The sequence below is a fragment of the Neoarius graeffei genome, chromosome 14, assembly GCF_027579695.1.
Source record: "Neoarius graeffei isolate fNeoGra1 chromosome 14, fNeoGra1.pri, whole genome shotgun sequence".
In the NCBI taxonomy this organism is placed as follows: domain Eukaryota; kingdom Metazoa; phylum Chordata; class Actinopteri; order Siluriformes; family Ariidae; genus Neoarius; species Neoarius graeffei.
The window spans coordinates 24858740-24874775 of record NC_083582.1 but is presented as its reverse complement, the minus strand read 5'-3'; the positions used below and the strand labels follow the sequence as shown (position 1 = coordinate 24874775).

At 42.4% G+C, this 16036-nt stretch overlaps 1 protein-coding gene across 1 annotated transcript in view; it reads left to right on the top strand.

Annotated features, from left to right (window-relative positions):
• vps25 (vacuolar protein sorting 25 homolog) overlaps window positions 1-9321 on the top strand; it is a 40690-nt gene extending 31369 nt beyond the window's left edge. Inside the window, exon 6 of the mRNA XM_060939459.1 lies at window positions 8459-9321. Within this exon, the coding sequence (XP_060795442.1) occupies window positions 8459-8571 (113 nt within the window). The 3' untranslated portion in view covers window positions 8572-9321. The remainder of the gene's footprint in view (window positions 1-8458) is intronic.
• Window positions 9322-16036: the final 6715 nt, after the last annotated feature.

Below are 16036 nucleotides of genomic sequence, written 5' to 3'. Positions count from 1 at the left end.
AGTTGGGACAGTATGGAAAATCCAGATAGAAAAAGAAAGCAGTGATTTTCTAAATTTACTTTGACTTGTGCTTCTTTGCAGACGGTATGAACCCAAGGTATTTCATGTCTTGTCTGGTCAACTTCATTTCCTTTCTTAAAGGATATGGGACATGGATTTTTACCTGGGCATAATTATGTATAAAGGACATAAGAAATGCCATCTAAATCACTGCAGGGCGTCAAAAATGTGAAAATCACCACATTATTCAAGTTTTTTTATACATCAGCGTAAAACAAGGATTCGTTAATTAGCTAGGTGGTCACGTGACCCGTGATGTCACAAAAACTTTCCAAGGAGCCAGCGCTTGGGAATCTAATGTAAACAGGTTACCGAAATGGACACCATCGACAGTGATATTCCTGATGTTTCACAGAGATGTGAAGTTAGACCCTATCAATTCGAACCGATAGCTGGAAATTCACATGAACATAGATCTTGTCTTTACTCTGACGGGTCAGATGATTCTGAGAGTGAGGGTTCATTCAATCCCCATGAAACTGAAAGCGGTCGGCTCCATAACACTTCCTGGTAAGTTAAAAACAATTCTGCTCAAAGGCTAATGATCTGTTGAAAGAAGTATTATTTTTGTATCATACATTGAAAGTTCATCATAGATCTAGCTAAAGTCCGTTGCAAGCTAGTTTTTTTTTTTTGCTGATATTTTTCGAGATTGATTGAGATACAATGCTTCCAGAGTCCGAGATGAAAACATTCAAAATGGCGAAACGAGTCAGAATTATGATAATCAATTGATGCACCCAAAATTATAATACTAATCCTTACCTCGGCTTTCAGACACTTAGCGCAGAGGTCTTCAACAGGGGGGTCGCGAAATCGCACCGGATCACTCATATCAACAAAAATATTCCTGTCCTGTCCCCTGGCCTCCGTGCAGGGATGCAAACAGTGCGCCTTTCGGCGGATGCCGCCTTTTTCACGGCTGAATCGCGCAGATCCGATTAAAAAAAAAAAATGGCGATATTAATTCATGAAACATGAAGTATAAGGATGAGGAAAAAAACAGTTTAAATCGGGAAGCTGCGCACATTTGTGCAGCCTGGCGCAAATGTGCGCAGCTTCCCGATTTAAACTGTTTTTTTTCCCCTCATCCTTATACTTCCTGTTTCATGTTTCATGAATTAATATCGCTCAGGACTTGTCCAGGGTGTACCCCCCCTTTCGCCCGTAGTCACCTGGGATAGGCTCCAGCTTGCCTGCGACCCTGTAGAAGGATAAAGCGGCTAGAGATAATGAGATGAGATGAGAATATCGCTCAGTACCTGAGTATTAATGTTAAAAGAATCCTCAGTGAAATGGTCCGAACACAGTTTGTGGGAAACAGTAGGTGCAAAGTTTTTTTTCAACAGGTGTTCTGTAAAGTTATCCTACCGCTTGGATTTGTCCTACCAAGCCTACTGCGCATGCGCAAAGCCTACTGCGCATGCGCAGGTGAGCCCACACTTTCCTCAGCTTTGGGTCCTTGGGGAATGCAAAAAAACTTACTCCAGGGCATTTCCCATTGGAATTATTGCAACCATAAGCAGCACAATACACCATGATGTCCAATGTATGATGTCCAATGTACTTTAAAAACTATAAAAACAATTTTCTTGTCATCCACTTCTCCATTCATCTACCCGCTTGTGCTGTGCCCGAAAGTTTTTGTGACGTATGATCATGTGACAGCGGCTCTTCCGGTTGCAAAAAATGCATATCGGAAGTCGAGCAGAAATGCCATATAATCACGAATATAACGATTTTGCTGAATTTAATAGATGATTTTGTGTTTGTTGATGCAATTAATTCATATTTTTAATGGAAAGAAACTGATATAGCGTGCTTTTATGTTTCATGTCCCATATCCTTTAAGGTACATCCATTCCTGTGTTTCAGGCTTACAACACCTTCCAAAAATGTTGGGACAGGGCAATTTAGGGCTAGTAATGAGGTAAAACAATTAAATACAGTAGTGCTTGAAAGTTTGTGAACTCTTTAGAATTTTCTATATTTCTGCATAAATATGACCTAAAACAACAACAGATTTTCACACAAGTCCTAAAAGTAGATAAATAGAACCCAGTTAAACAAAGGAGACAAAAATATTATACTTGGTCATTTATTTATTGAGGAAAATGATCCAATATTACATATCTGTGAGTGACAAAGGCATGTGAACCTTTGCTTTCAGTATCTGGTGTGACCCCCTTGTATAACTGCAACTAAACGTTGATATAACCACATGGGCTCGGGATTTCTTTGGCAAACCTTTGTCAAGCTACAACACAGAGTTGCATCCACAAACGCCAGTTTAAAACTTTACTGTGCAAAAAGGAAGCCTTATGTTAACTGTCCAGAAGCTCCATCGACTTCTCTGGGCTTGCAGGCATCTGGGATGGACCATCACACAATGGAAATGTGTATTGTGGTCAGACAAATCAGTATTCCAGGTCTCATCTCATCATCTCTAGCTGCTTTATCCTGTTCTGCAGAGTCGCAGGCAAGCTGGAGCCTATCCCAGCTGACTACGGGCGAAAGGCGGGATACACCCTGGACAAGTCGCCAGGTCATCACAGGGCTGACACATATGCCGCTTTTCCACTGCCAACGTGGCTGAGTTGGGCTGAACCGTGCCGTGCTGAGTCGAGCTGAGCGGGGCTGTTGGAGTTCACGGATGTGAAATCTCCGCGTTTCCGCGGAAATCCGCGTTTTTCAAATTGCCTTTCCGCGTAAAAAATCGTTTTCCGCGTTTTCTAAAATTAAAAAAAAAAAAATATTCGGTAAAGTCTGGCGCGAAACTTTTCCGGATTTTACTAAGCGGAAGTGACGAAAGCTCCTCACAGCGATCTGATCATTATCGCTGTGTGGAGAGGAGTCGCTATTGTACATGCACTGCTACGAGTATGAATGAAAATGGCGGCGTTGTCTGTGAAGTCCGATGTCACGAAAATAGATTCTGGCATTGAAAATAAGTGGCGTTGGGACTGGTTAGAGCGCAAAGCTCCCAATGGAAGTGTTTTTAGTTTGGTTTTTGAAAAACTCAACAAGAAAGGAATCGCACGTTGCAAATTGTGTTGCTGTGAACTGAACTACGGACGGCGTGGATTTGTGACTCTCAGTGGACACGTGAAAAGCGAAAAACACAGGAGTCGAGTTGAGATTCAGAAGACTAACTATGCATTGCCAGGTAGGCATCAATAATAATAATAATAATAATAATAATAATAATGTTTTATCCTACGTATTAAAAACATTACCTTCACTGTTACTTTTTGAATGAAATTTTTAGTTCTCTGAAAATAATGTGATAATTCCAATCTAATTTATCACTAGCACATTTAATATTTACAGATACATTTGAACAATGATTAGGTTTAATCTGAAATTATATTGCAAGTATAAACTTCACAGAAAGTGTGGAATTTTATTTAGCCATTAATTTTTCAGGTGTTAGGTCTGATTGAAGAGAGTAAGTACATGTACTATGAACTGGTGGCAGGGTTTAAATTTTATTGCTAGTTATGTAAGGCCACATAAAATTATATTCTTGTTCCTCATAATCATTACAGCCCGAACCAAAAAAAATTGACCCACCATAAACATTTTTTTTTTTACACTGGTAATTTAGCGTCATGCCTCTGAAACCAGAGTCTGCTCCAACCATTCCAATTTTTCTTGTTTTATCCCCCACATAGCAGAAAAATAAAACAAAATAAAATAAAAATAAAATAAGCCCGTCCTACCCAGTTACTGTTAGAAAATTGTAAAGACTTAAATATGATGGATTTAACTGCACAAATGCAGGAACTTTAATGAAATTGTCTGAAAATATTCCAAATTTTTTTGGTGGAGCATACATCCAAACCTAACACCAGCTTGAAACTTGACTTTCTGCAGGTGTATTATGTTAGAAATTTTACATTTTATGTGCTTAAAATGTCACCATTTTAAGTCCTTTTTACAAAAATTTTCGTGGGGGAGACCCCCCAGACCCCCACCAATGGGAGGGCACACCCTCCCATACCCTCCCCACGACAACTTCGTTGTCGTGACGACCCCTTCGGGGTCGTCTGTTGAGCCTAAAAATTTTCCTCTTTTTTTTAAATTTGTCACTCACATCCCTGGGAGTTGCATTTCGACTACAACCGCGCTGAACCGTGCTGGCTGGAAGTGGGTGGACACATTGGGTGGAGTTAGCGAAAGTGGGTGGACGTCAGGTGATGTCGTTATGCGGCGCAAACAGTGACATCAGTGATCTTTTAAGCGGTAGTCTCACGACCCGGATAGTAAACAATAAACATGGAGGACATGGAGTCGTTAGTGTTGCTGGTCTTGGTGCTGTGGCTTGTTGTCACCGACAACGCCAACAGATACTGGCAAGAGCGTATAGATGAGGCGAGGCGCATAAGGCTTCAGAAATTCTCGTAATTCTCCTTCCGGGTTTACGGTGTTTACAGATCCCAGCGTGCTCGCGGGGCGTGTGTGGGCATGTGAGGACACTCCTCCTCACCAATCAGTGCACAGGGGAGTGTCTGCTCACGCCCCTAGCCCCACTCAGCTCGGTTTGGCTCACTTCAGCCCTACTCCAAAACCGTGCGAGTTTTGGGTGCTAAGCAGGGCTGAAGCGAGCTGAGTCGTGCTGTTCTTAGATAGTCGAAACGTGAGCCGTGTCGGGCTGAAGCAAGCTGAAGTGAGCTGAAAAAGGGTAGTGGAAAAGGGCCAATAGACAACCATTCACACCTACGGTCAATTTAGTGTCACCAGTTAACCTAACCTGCATGTCTTTGGACTGTGGAGGAAACCGGAGCACCCGGAGGAAACCCACGTGGACACGGGGAGAACATGCAAACTCCACACAGAAAGGCCATCGCCGGCCACGGGGCTCGAACCCGGATCTTCTTGCTGTGAGGCGACAGCACTAACCACTACGCCACCGTGCCGCCCCAATATTCCAGGTCTTGTTGTTGTTTTTTTGTAAGAAATGGACACCGTGTGCTTTGGACCAAAGACAAAAAGGACCATCCAGACTGTTACCAGCAACAAGTCCAAAAGCCAGGGTGTGTATGGGGTTGTGTCGGTGCCCTTGGCAAAGGTAACGTGCACTTCTGTGATGGAGCATTAATGCAGAAAAGTACACTGAGATCTTGGCGCAACACATGCTGCCTTCAAGACAACGTTTTTTTTCTGGGGAGATTTCAACAAGCAATGCAAAACCACATTCTGCACATATTACAAAGGCATGGCGGTGGAAGAAGAGGGTGCCTGTCTTCTCTGTCCCCAATAGAGAATGTGTGGCGAATTTTGAAACGTTAAATATAACAATGACAACCCCGTACTGTTGCACACCTTAAAGGTCATAGGCAATGGTCGAAGGTGAAACGTAGAATATCAACTTTATTGTCTAGAAGAACGACCCAGAAAGCGAATTCAATCTTCCTAGTGTCTAATTTGCAGCCTTAAATTGAATAAAATGGTTAAAATGTACTGTTTTGCCCAATTTCCGAAGGTTTGTTTACATCTCACTTATGCGCGCTTTCACCGCCAGGGGACTGTCGTCGTGACGTCATTTAAGCCAAACAGACTGGGAGCAGTTCTGTGTTTTACCTGTGAACCGAGCGCACATGTATGGACTTTGGTCGTGAGAGGTTTTGTAAAATGTCTGAAAGCGATAGCAATTTTGAAGTAGGAACTCTCCAAATTGAATATCGAGAGGTGAAACCATACATGTATGAACCTATGGCTGTTGCGAAGCAATCGGTGAATGTGGCTCACTGGTTTGACCATGCGGCCTCGGAATCAGACAACGACTCGGCCAACTCTGATCGCGGTAACCCCGGACCTCAACAAGACTTGCGCCCAAACAACTTATCCTGGTAATTATGATAAATTCCTACGATCGTCGTAATACTAAATAAGAGCCCTTTTGAAGAATAATTAAACCGCCCTCCCTAGTGGATATAGGTAACGATTACTTGACAGTGCGCCGGTAGGCCACACTAGCCTGCCGTCCGCGGCATTATACTATTTATAGCTTCTCTAAGCAAGGAAATATCCCTTTGTCTCATTTCCATAATGATTGTACAGGATCCCTCAGGATTCTTGGCTTGTCAATTGCAAGCAAAAGTAAAAATGTTGACCTCCAATCTTCTCCTTTTTGCTTCAGCGTTGCTGGTCCGTTTCTTCTTTGACTGCTTGATTTTGTTTCACACGCACAATCCACTCTCTCTGCCTCGTCTCCTCTTTCAGAAAAAGCCAACCCTCTGGCTTCGCACACACAATCCACTCTCTCCGCCGCGTCTCCTCTTCCGGAAAAAGCCAACCCACTCGCTCCGCCTCTTCTCCTTTTTTGGAAAAAGCCAACCTACTTGCTCCGCCTCTTCTCCTTTTTCAGAAAAAGCCAACCCTCTCGCTCCACCTCTTCTCCTCTTCCGGAAAAAGCCAACCCACTCGCTCCGCCTCTTCTCCTTTTTTGGAAAAAGCCAACCCTCTCGCTCCGCCTCTTCTCCTCTTTCAGAAAAAGCCAACCCACTCGCTCCGCCTCTTCTCCTTTTTCGGAAAAAGCCAACCCACTCGCTCCGCCTCTTATCCTTTTTCAGAAAAAGCCAATCCTTTCTCTCTGCCTCTTCTCCTCTCTCGGAAAAAGGTAAAAATGTCTTCCTGAACCGGTCCCGTTGTTACAGTTCACTGCACAACAATAAGGCACGATTTTTCTTTGGAAATTCCTGAACACACGTCTGCACTCAAGCTGAACGGCAATGTAAGTAAATGGAAGTGGACTCAACTCAAATGGTTTGTTTGTCTTAAATGACGTCATGCGCCGAGTGGTCACGAAAATAGCCAAACAGAAATTCGCCGCGATTCACGCTAACTTATTTTAATTATTACTTATTAACAATACTTCTTGGGACCAGAAGAAAATTACAGAGGGTTTTTTAGCATATAAAGTTTCAAATGTGCATAAAATTAAAACCATTGCCTATGACCTTTAAGATCTGTTTGCAGGAAGAATGGGACAAAATAACACCTGAAACGCTTCATCACTTGGTGTCTTCAGTCCCTAAACATCTTTTAAATGTTGTGAGAAGGAATGACAACATTAGAAAGTGGTGAAATGTCTCAACTTTTATCAAATGTATTCCAAAAATCTAAATTGAAATGTGTTTATCTTAAAGAAATAAAATAAAATTCATAAGGTAAAACATCAAATAATGTGGTGGTGTATGGTTTTGAGTGCAATACAGGTCAAAGATTGTTTACAAAACATTTTGTTTTCAGTTTTAATTTCAATTTCAACATACCATCAAAACTTTTTCTGATTTGGAGTTATACATCACTATAAACAGAGAGAAAGTATGATATGTCGTCTTAAATGAATAAAATATAAGTCAGTCAGAAAATTGCTTTGGCATGAGAGGAGGAAAACACTTTGAGTGCCATTATGGGAATGTCATCAACTTCTGGGTGGCAAACTGGAGATCCTCGGCCCATCTTTGCTCCTCAAAGACTAGGCCTGTCCTGGATACTGATTTTGTACCAAATCATGATTACAGTCACCTGTTGACAATCACCTGTTTCAAATCACATCATTATTCAATTGTTTTTCCTCATTACTCGCCCTAAATTGACCCTGTCCCAGTTTTTTTTGAATGTATTGCAGACCTGAAATGTAAGTATAAATGTATGTTAACGGATGAAATGAAGTTGACCAGAAAAAACATGAAATATCTTGTCTGTCTCCAATGAAATACAAGTCAGAGTAAATTTAGAAATGGCTGCCCTTTTTGCATTTTCCATACTGTACCTACTTTTTCTAATTTGGGGTTAGATGAGAATAGTGGAATGTCTGTGAAATAAGTTCCTGTTATTACTCGCATTATATCAGCTATAAACAGTTCTTCTGTCACCAGCCTTTCTTTTTACTACGTTACTAAGAGGAAAAAATGCAGCCTGTCATGTTGATGAGGAACCGCAGAGCCATTCTTGCTGAAGATTTTCTCATGATGGAAAACTTTATAAGTTTATTTAATTTATTTGGAGAATTGGTGATGCTGGTCCTTGTGTAAGCTGTTACATGAGAAACAAAGTATTTAGAATAAAAACAATAATGTAAACTTGTGATTTGCCTTTCAGTTGGAACTATTATCACAGCTTCTGTTTTAGAAAATTAATCAAAATCTTCCGACTGATCAGACTTGAGAGTTCGACAGGACTGAGTATTTAACTCAAATCTGTGGGTAATGTAATGATTATTTTAAATAGCTCGTGATTTTTACAAAGGCCAAAGAAATAGAAAATTGTAGAAATCCAGTAAACGTCTTTTAATCAGATAAATTCTTCAGGGCTCTTTCAGGGTCAGTTAGGCTTTATGATCATGTACTGAAGAACATGTAAGTGAATGACAGTGTGCTTCATTTCCCAGAGTTCCATGGGCTGGAGGAGTGGATGCTACTGCGTGCACTGCAGGCCCTGCAGGCTGAAGGCAAAGCAGAGATCATCACAATGGATGATGGAAAAGGAGTCAAATTCTTCTGATGGAAGAAATGACTTCTTTTGGACAGTGTTGAGATGTTTTAAGCCCAACCGTTTTTTTTGTTTTTGTTTTTTTAATCTATTGGGCTCAGCGCTCTGGTGGATAGGCTTTAGGGTTTGGATTTCTAGACACAGATTAAGTAGGATTTTCAAATGCAGAATCCTACAAACCAAAACACACACACACACACACACAAAATCTTAAGCTGTGACCGGAAAACCAACCCAAAGCTCATATGACTCCATTACTTAATTGCTGCATTGAAAGTCATTATTGTGTTGATAAACCTTAGTTTTCCTTGTTGGAACTATTCTGAATTGGTGATTTTACACCTGACAAACTGAAGATGACTTACAAGCCTGTTCAGTGAATTTGACATAGGATTTCACTTGCAATGCAAATAGCTGAAAATTCAGTCAACTGCTATGGCATATCAGAAATTTTTTTTTTTTGAGTCAACTGGTCAGTCTGACTTTTTTTCTTTTCGTGCTGAAAATACTGGCAGACTCATTCTACTTGAATATTTCTGATGCGTGATGCCACAAAACCTAAAATTGACTGGGATTCAACCTGATGCTTCATTTCCAAGACACATGAAGATACAAACTAGTTGTCTTTATGCCATTTGTGTTGGTTTGGTTGCTGAAACTTTCCAGTAGCACTATTTCTCTTGTCTGTATCTCTCTTCAACCACCTTTTATATCATGATTATACTGTACAAATAAATATTAAAGGTTTTATTTTCTCTTGTGCATGATTTTAATGTTTTGGGTTGATGGAGACAGATACCAGTCATGATTATTTCAATCTCGAAGTCACATAAACGATATCAACAAGAGTGTAAAAACAAGACAACTTATAAAACAAAGAACACCATGGTGAAGCACAGTGGTGGCAGTATCATGTTTTGGGGTTGCTTGTCTTCATCTGGGACTGGGGCAAGATCAAGGGAATGAAGGATAGCTTCTAAAAAAAAAATGGCAGTCTTAAAAATGCACAAAAACCTCAGGCCTCTCTTGGACAGCTGAATATGAAGAAAAATATCACCTCCCAGCATGACAGTGACGCAAAGTACAAATCCAAGTCAACATAGGGCTAGCTTCAGAAAAACAAAAACATTTCAGAATTTCTCAGTCAGAACTCAGATGTAAATCCTATCAAAGTGCTGTGGAAGAACTTAAAGAGGGCTGTGAACAGGAGATCACCTCACTGTTTGATAAGACTGGAGCATGTTTGCAGGGAGGAGTGGAATAAATTTGGCAAATCAAAATGTATTAAGTTGGTAAACTTACAAACAAATGAAAGGTGCTTTAACAAAATATTGGGTAAGGAGAATGCACACTTTTGCTACCAGGTCATTGTTAATTTCTCTTTATTTTTTTTTCCATAAAACTTTTATTTGAATTTTGGTCGTTCCTATATCACATTAAAGGTGGAAGAATATCTGGTATGATTTATAATTTTATTATTCTTTTTGCTTTTAAAAAAATATATAACACTTTTGGTAACTGGTTGACAAAACAAAACTGTGTCCTGTTACTAAAGAATAATCATTCAGCACGGTATAGCCAATTGTTTAGCACACTCTACAGCCATCCCTGGCATTCTCAAAGAATTCTCAAATTCTCCTGTGTTTAGTGTTAGTTTTTAGGCTTTTCTTTTTCTTTCTTTCTTTCTTTCTTTCTTTCTTTCTTTCTTTCTTTCTTTCTTATTTATTTAGAAAAAATTTACAACCTGACACATGAAAGACCAAATTTTGACTAGTTAGAGGGTACCGCCCCAGTGGCAAGCCATTGTACCCCTAAAGGGACAATAATGTACTTTATTTTCTGAGAGTGTAGATCTTGTGGGCAAGTCAGAAAACATGAAATTCAAACATGCTGCTAAACATCATACTTTACCTGTGGATCTTTTTTATGTTGGAAGTTAAACATCTCATCTCCTCTCATTATCTGTAGCCGCTTTATCCTGTTCTACAGGGTCGCAGGCAAGCTGGAGCCTATCCCAGCTGACTACAGGCGAAAGGCGGGGTACACCCTGGACAAGTCGCCAGGTCATCACAGGGCTGACACATAGCCACAGACAACCATTCACACTCACATTCACACCTATGGTCAATTTAGAGTCACCAGTTAACCTAACCTGCATGTCTTTGGATTGTGGGGGAAACCAGAGCACCCGGAGGAAACCCACGCGGACACGGGGAGAACATGCAAACTCCACACAGAAAGGCCCTCGCCGGCCACGGGGCTCGAACCCAAACCTTCTTGCTGTGAGGCGACATCGCTAACCACTACACCACCGTGCCGCCCACTCCATATTTCCATTCAAATTATTAGGAAGGTTCATTTATTTATTTCATTACATTCTCAATGATAAAATATTACATGGTGGTGCCCTCTGTTGTATATGGAGGTGTAATACTGGTACACACTGGCTTAACATTGTTACATTACATTACAGGCATTTAGCAGACGCTCTTATCCAGAGCGACATACAACATACCCAGAGCAGCCTGGGGAGCAATTAGGGGTTAGGTGTCTTGCTCAAGGGCACTTCAGCCATTCCTGCTGGTTTGGCATTGTCTTGCTGAAAGAAGGTAGGCCTTCCCTGAAAAATATTTTGTCTGGATGGCAGCATATTACTCTGAAACATATCTCATCTCATCTCATTATCTCTAGCCGCTTTATCCTTCTACAGGGTCGCAGGCAAGCTGGAGCCTATCCCAGCTGACTACGGGCGAAAGGCGGGGTACACCCTGGACAAGTCGCCAGGTCATCACAGGGCTGACACATAGCCACAGACAACCATTCACACTCACATTCACACCTATGGTCAATTTAGAGTCACCAGTTAACCTAACCTGCATGTCTTTGGATTGTGGGGGGAAACCAGAGCACCCGGAGGAAACCCACGCGGACACGGAGAGAACATGCAAACTCCACACAGAAAGGCCCTCGCCGGCCACGGGGCTCGAACCCGAACCTTCTTGCTGTGAGGCGACATCGCTAACCACTACACCACCGTGCCGCCCACTCCATATTTCCATTCAAATTATTAGGAAGGTTCATTTATTTATTTCATTACATTCTCAATGATAAAATATTACATGGTGGTGCCCTCTGTTGTATATGGAGGTGTAATACTGGTACACACTGGCTTAACATTGTTACATTACATTACAGGCATTTAGCAGACGCTCTTATCCAGAGCGACATACAACATACCCAGAGCAGCCTGGGGAGCAATTAGGGGTTAGATGTCTTGCTCAAGGGCACTTCAGCCATTCCTGCTGGTTTGGCATTGTCTTGCTGAAAGAAGGTAGGCCTTCCCTGAAAAATATTTTGTCTGGATGGCAGCATATTACTCTGAAACACATATATATATATATATATATATATATATATATATATATATATATATATATAAAATTCAGCATTAATAATGTCTTTCCAGATATACAAACTACCCATGTCATGTGCACTAATGCACCCTCATACCATAACAGATGCTGGCTTTTAAACTGTGCACTGATGACAAGCTGGATGGTCCCTCTCCTCTTTAGCCTGGAGTATGTGGTGTCCATGATTTCCAAAAAGAATTTCAAATTTCAATTCATCAGACCACAAGACAATTTTCCACTTCTCCTCAGTCCATCGTAAAAGAGCTCAGGCCCAGAGAAGGTGGCGGTGTTTCTGAATATTGTTTATATCTTGTTTTAACTTGCATTTGTGGATGCAGTAATGAACTGTTTCCACAGACGGTGATTTTCTGAAGTGTTCCTGAGTCCATCCAGTGATTTCCATGACAGACATGTGTCTGTTTTTAATGCACTGTTGCCTGAGGGCCTGAAGATCACAGGCATCCAATGTCAATTTTCAGCCTTGTCTCTTGCCTACAGAGATTTCTCCAGATTCTCTGAATCTTTTAATGATATTATGTACCATAGGTGATGTGATCCCCAGATTCTTAGCAATTTTACATTGAGGAACGTTATTCTTAAATTGTTGCATTCTTTGCCCATGCAGTCTTTCACAGAGCAGTGAACCCCTCCCCATCTTTATTTCTGAGAGACTCCGCCTCTCTGGGATGCTCTATAAAACTGCCCAATCATGTTACTGACCTGTTGCCAATTAACCAAATTAGTTTTTTTTAGCATTACACAACTTTTTCAGTCTTTTATTGCCCCTGTCCCCACTTTTTTGAAATGTGTTGTTGACATCAAATTCACAAATGAGCATATACTTTTCAAAAAACAATCAAATTTCTCAGTTTCAATGTTTGATATGTTGTCTTTGTACTATTGTCAGTGAGTGTAAATGGTTGTGTGATGTGCCTAGTGTGTATGCATGGTCTCTGCATGCTTGTCATCTCTCGCTTTCAGCCCTCACCGCTGGATAGCAGCGCTGTCTTGCAGCACTGCGAAAAGAAGGCAGAGTGCGTAAGTCTCTCCTGCCAGTATATAGCCTCTCCACAGCAAGTCCTATGCAGTGCTTCCTCATGGCTACAGACAGAAACTGAGCACTGTAAGGCCCCAGGCTAAACTGGAGGGAGCTCAGAGGAGGTCTGGCCCCCAGACATGTGGCATGCATGGCCCACCAGCATGTGGACATGCCCTGATACCCATGAACCAGACCCCCAGCTATGGGTAAATAGCACGGGTAGACGGAGCTCATCAGCCTGGGAAGGCAGTCCGTCTAGAGGAAGGTAAACCCCAAAATCAAACCTGCAGCCAAACTGGTGCCAAATGTCATACTCTGCACTCCTTTGGATCGCCGCCAGCAAGGCCGAGAGGGAGGTCCTGACGATTGGGCAACCCAGGATTTCCATACTTACACCATCTTCTGCCCGGGCTTCATGCCCTGGAGAGGAAACTCCAGCCTCGCTTTCCAGAGTGAGGACACAACACAGGAGCTGGCAGACTACGGGTGATAAGCCCATCCCGATTGCAATAGGGTACAGGCACCACGGATCACCTTTGACGGTGGGAGGGATTATCGCATCCCACTGGCTGACTACTGCCTGCCTTAAGCCGGGCAGTTAGTAAGGTGTCGGCCCGCCAACACCCACGGCTCCAGAGGGTGCTGGAGAATAGTGCACTGCCATGCATGACAAGTGGGTGGATACTCTGCACTCGACAGACAGAAATTTGAAAGCAAAGAGGACTCCAGCCCTACAACTAGCTAGCTGGAACATGTGCACCATGTGCACAGGCCTTTCTGACAACCTTCAACAAGTGGACAACAATAGGAAAACTAATGTGGCCACTGCTATGACAAATTTACAAAAGTAACTACGCCACTCAGTTTCAAGGGTGAGAGAACCCTACAATAAAACACCTAGATTTACTTCCCCACAACAGTTCAACATAAATAACTGAAATACAACTGTCATATAGTCATATAAAAAGTTTTTATTTTCTTTTAATTTCTCTTTTTTAATTTAAAACAGGACTACTCATGGGCACTAGGCTCTCAGCCACATAGGCAGATGGTAAGGTAACAATGTGCCTATTGGCAACAGGAATGTGCAAATAGCAAAAATATAATGTATGGTACGAATAATATAAATACTCATGAGAGGAAAACCAAAAGACAATACACAACAAACGTATTAATCAACAAAGCACAAAAAAAAAAAAAACACAAGCCCCCCCAAAAAGAAAAAAAGGTTACTGCCACGTGGGCGCAGTCTAGTTTGTTAGATGGTAACACAATACACTCACACCTGCACACACGTACTACTCTGAAGATACTTAATTTGGTTTCCCCCAACGATAACCTAAATACTACTAAAAAAATGAGACTACAGCCCATAGGCTGCACACTTTAAATGCACAAACCTAATACCTAGTCACGACACACAAAATCACCGAAGCTCAGTTTCCTAATTGCCCAGAGTATTAAACCAACAACAACAAAAAAAAATTAACTAAAACTCAATAGGGAAAAAAACAGTGGTGCCCCATCTACCGTTGCTGTAGCACCAATGGTGATGACGATGTGTTCCTGCATGTTTTTAACAAGAAGGTTGCCATTAGGAAAATACTATGGTTACCCACTTACATTAAAAAGAACATTGACCACCCCCGCATAACGCTGGGCACTGTAGTACTTTCACGAGATATATTACAGAACAAAGGCAAAGGCAATATTACCTCCCACTTGGACAGCTACACAGAAACGAATTTTACTCATAGAAGGTCAGATTCCAGCTGGGTCCACCCCATCAGTAATACTGTGATAAATTCAATAATAAATTAAAATCAACAACAAGAAAACATTGTTTAAATTTGGCTAAAGTCAGACATGACGTTACCTTCCATTTGCTCGTCAAATCGCATGAGCTGTTACCCACACACAGGCTTCCAGCTGTAGGCCACTGGCAATACTGTGATTAAATTAAGCGAGGTCAATAAACTTGCAAACATTTACATGAAACAAATGCATGGACCAAATGCAAACAGACGCAACTTTACCTTCCGTTTGCTTGTCCAGGCACTGAAATCACTACACACACACAGCCAGCTGGGCTCACACCACCAGCTTCTTTGTAGAAAAGACAAAAATGACAACCACGGAGAGGAGACACAACATATACCACCGCAGGTGCTCAGCATCAACTCGGCGTCTCTTGCCAGGTGAGCTAAGGACGTGATGTTTTAAACTTTACGTGAGACCAACAGGGAAAAACAAGGGTCCGGCTGCTGCATCAAAATAAAAGTACAGTGCTCCCATAGGCTACATTCACCCCCCACATCGGAAGGGAACCGTCCCGGTGACCCACCCTCTCTAGACTGACCCATTACAACTACACCAGTCTAAGATTCCCCCCTCCCCAGCGGGTGAGCTGCCGCCCCTAACCCCTCCCCAATCCCCACTGCAGTCACAGACCGTGGTAGTCGATGGGGGTTGGAGTGATGGCCCCATTGTGCTCTAGACGACCGTCGAAGAATGGCCTCAACTGGGATGTCACTCCCCACAGGCCATCTCCCTGAGGTCTGTGGCAACAAGACTGGGATCTGCAAGGGCTCACTGGGCTGGCCTGTGCTGAGGGCAGGTGACGTGTCCTGTTGTAGGGTCGGGCCTCCTAGGTTGCCATCTGTCATGAAGGGGTTGGTCCTTGTCACAAAGTTTGGGGCACTGGACTCAACAGACCCCTGGCCTTGAGGCGATGTTGCGATGAGCAACAGCTCTGTGTCCTCTTCTGAGTCAACTTCCTGGTTGGACACACCTGGCTCGGTGTGCATTTCTGTCACACTTGGGTCTGGCTCCAATTCAGGACAAAAGTCAGTTGGGGAGACCCGTAGCTCCGTCCGATGGATGTTCTTCACTGGTCCCTCACCATCTAGGGGGCTGATGGCATAGACTCTTCCCTCATCATCTAGGCACCTCACCACTTTGTATTTAGCTGGACCCCATGCGTCCTGAATCTTATTGCGGCCTTGCACATGATTGCGTCGATAAA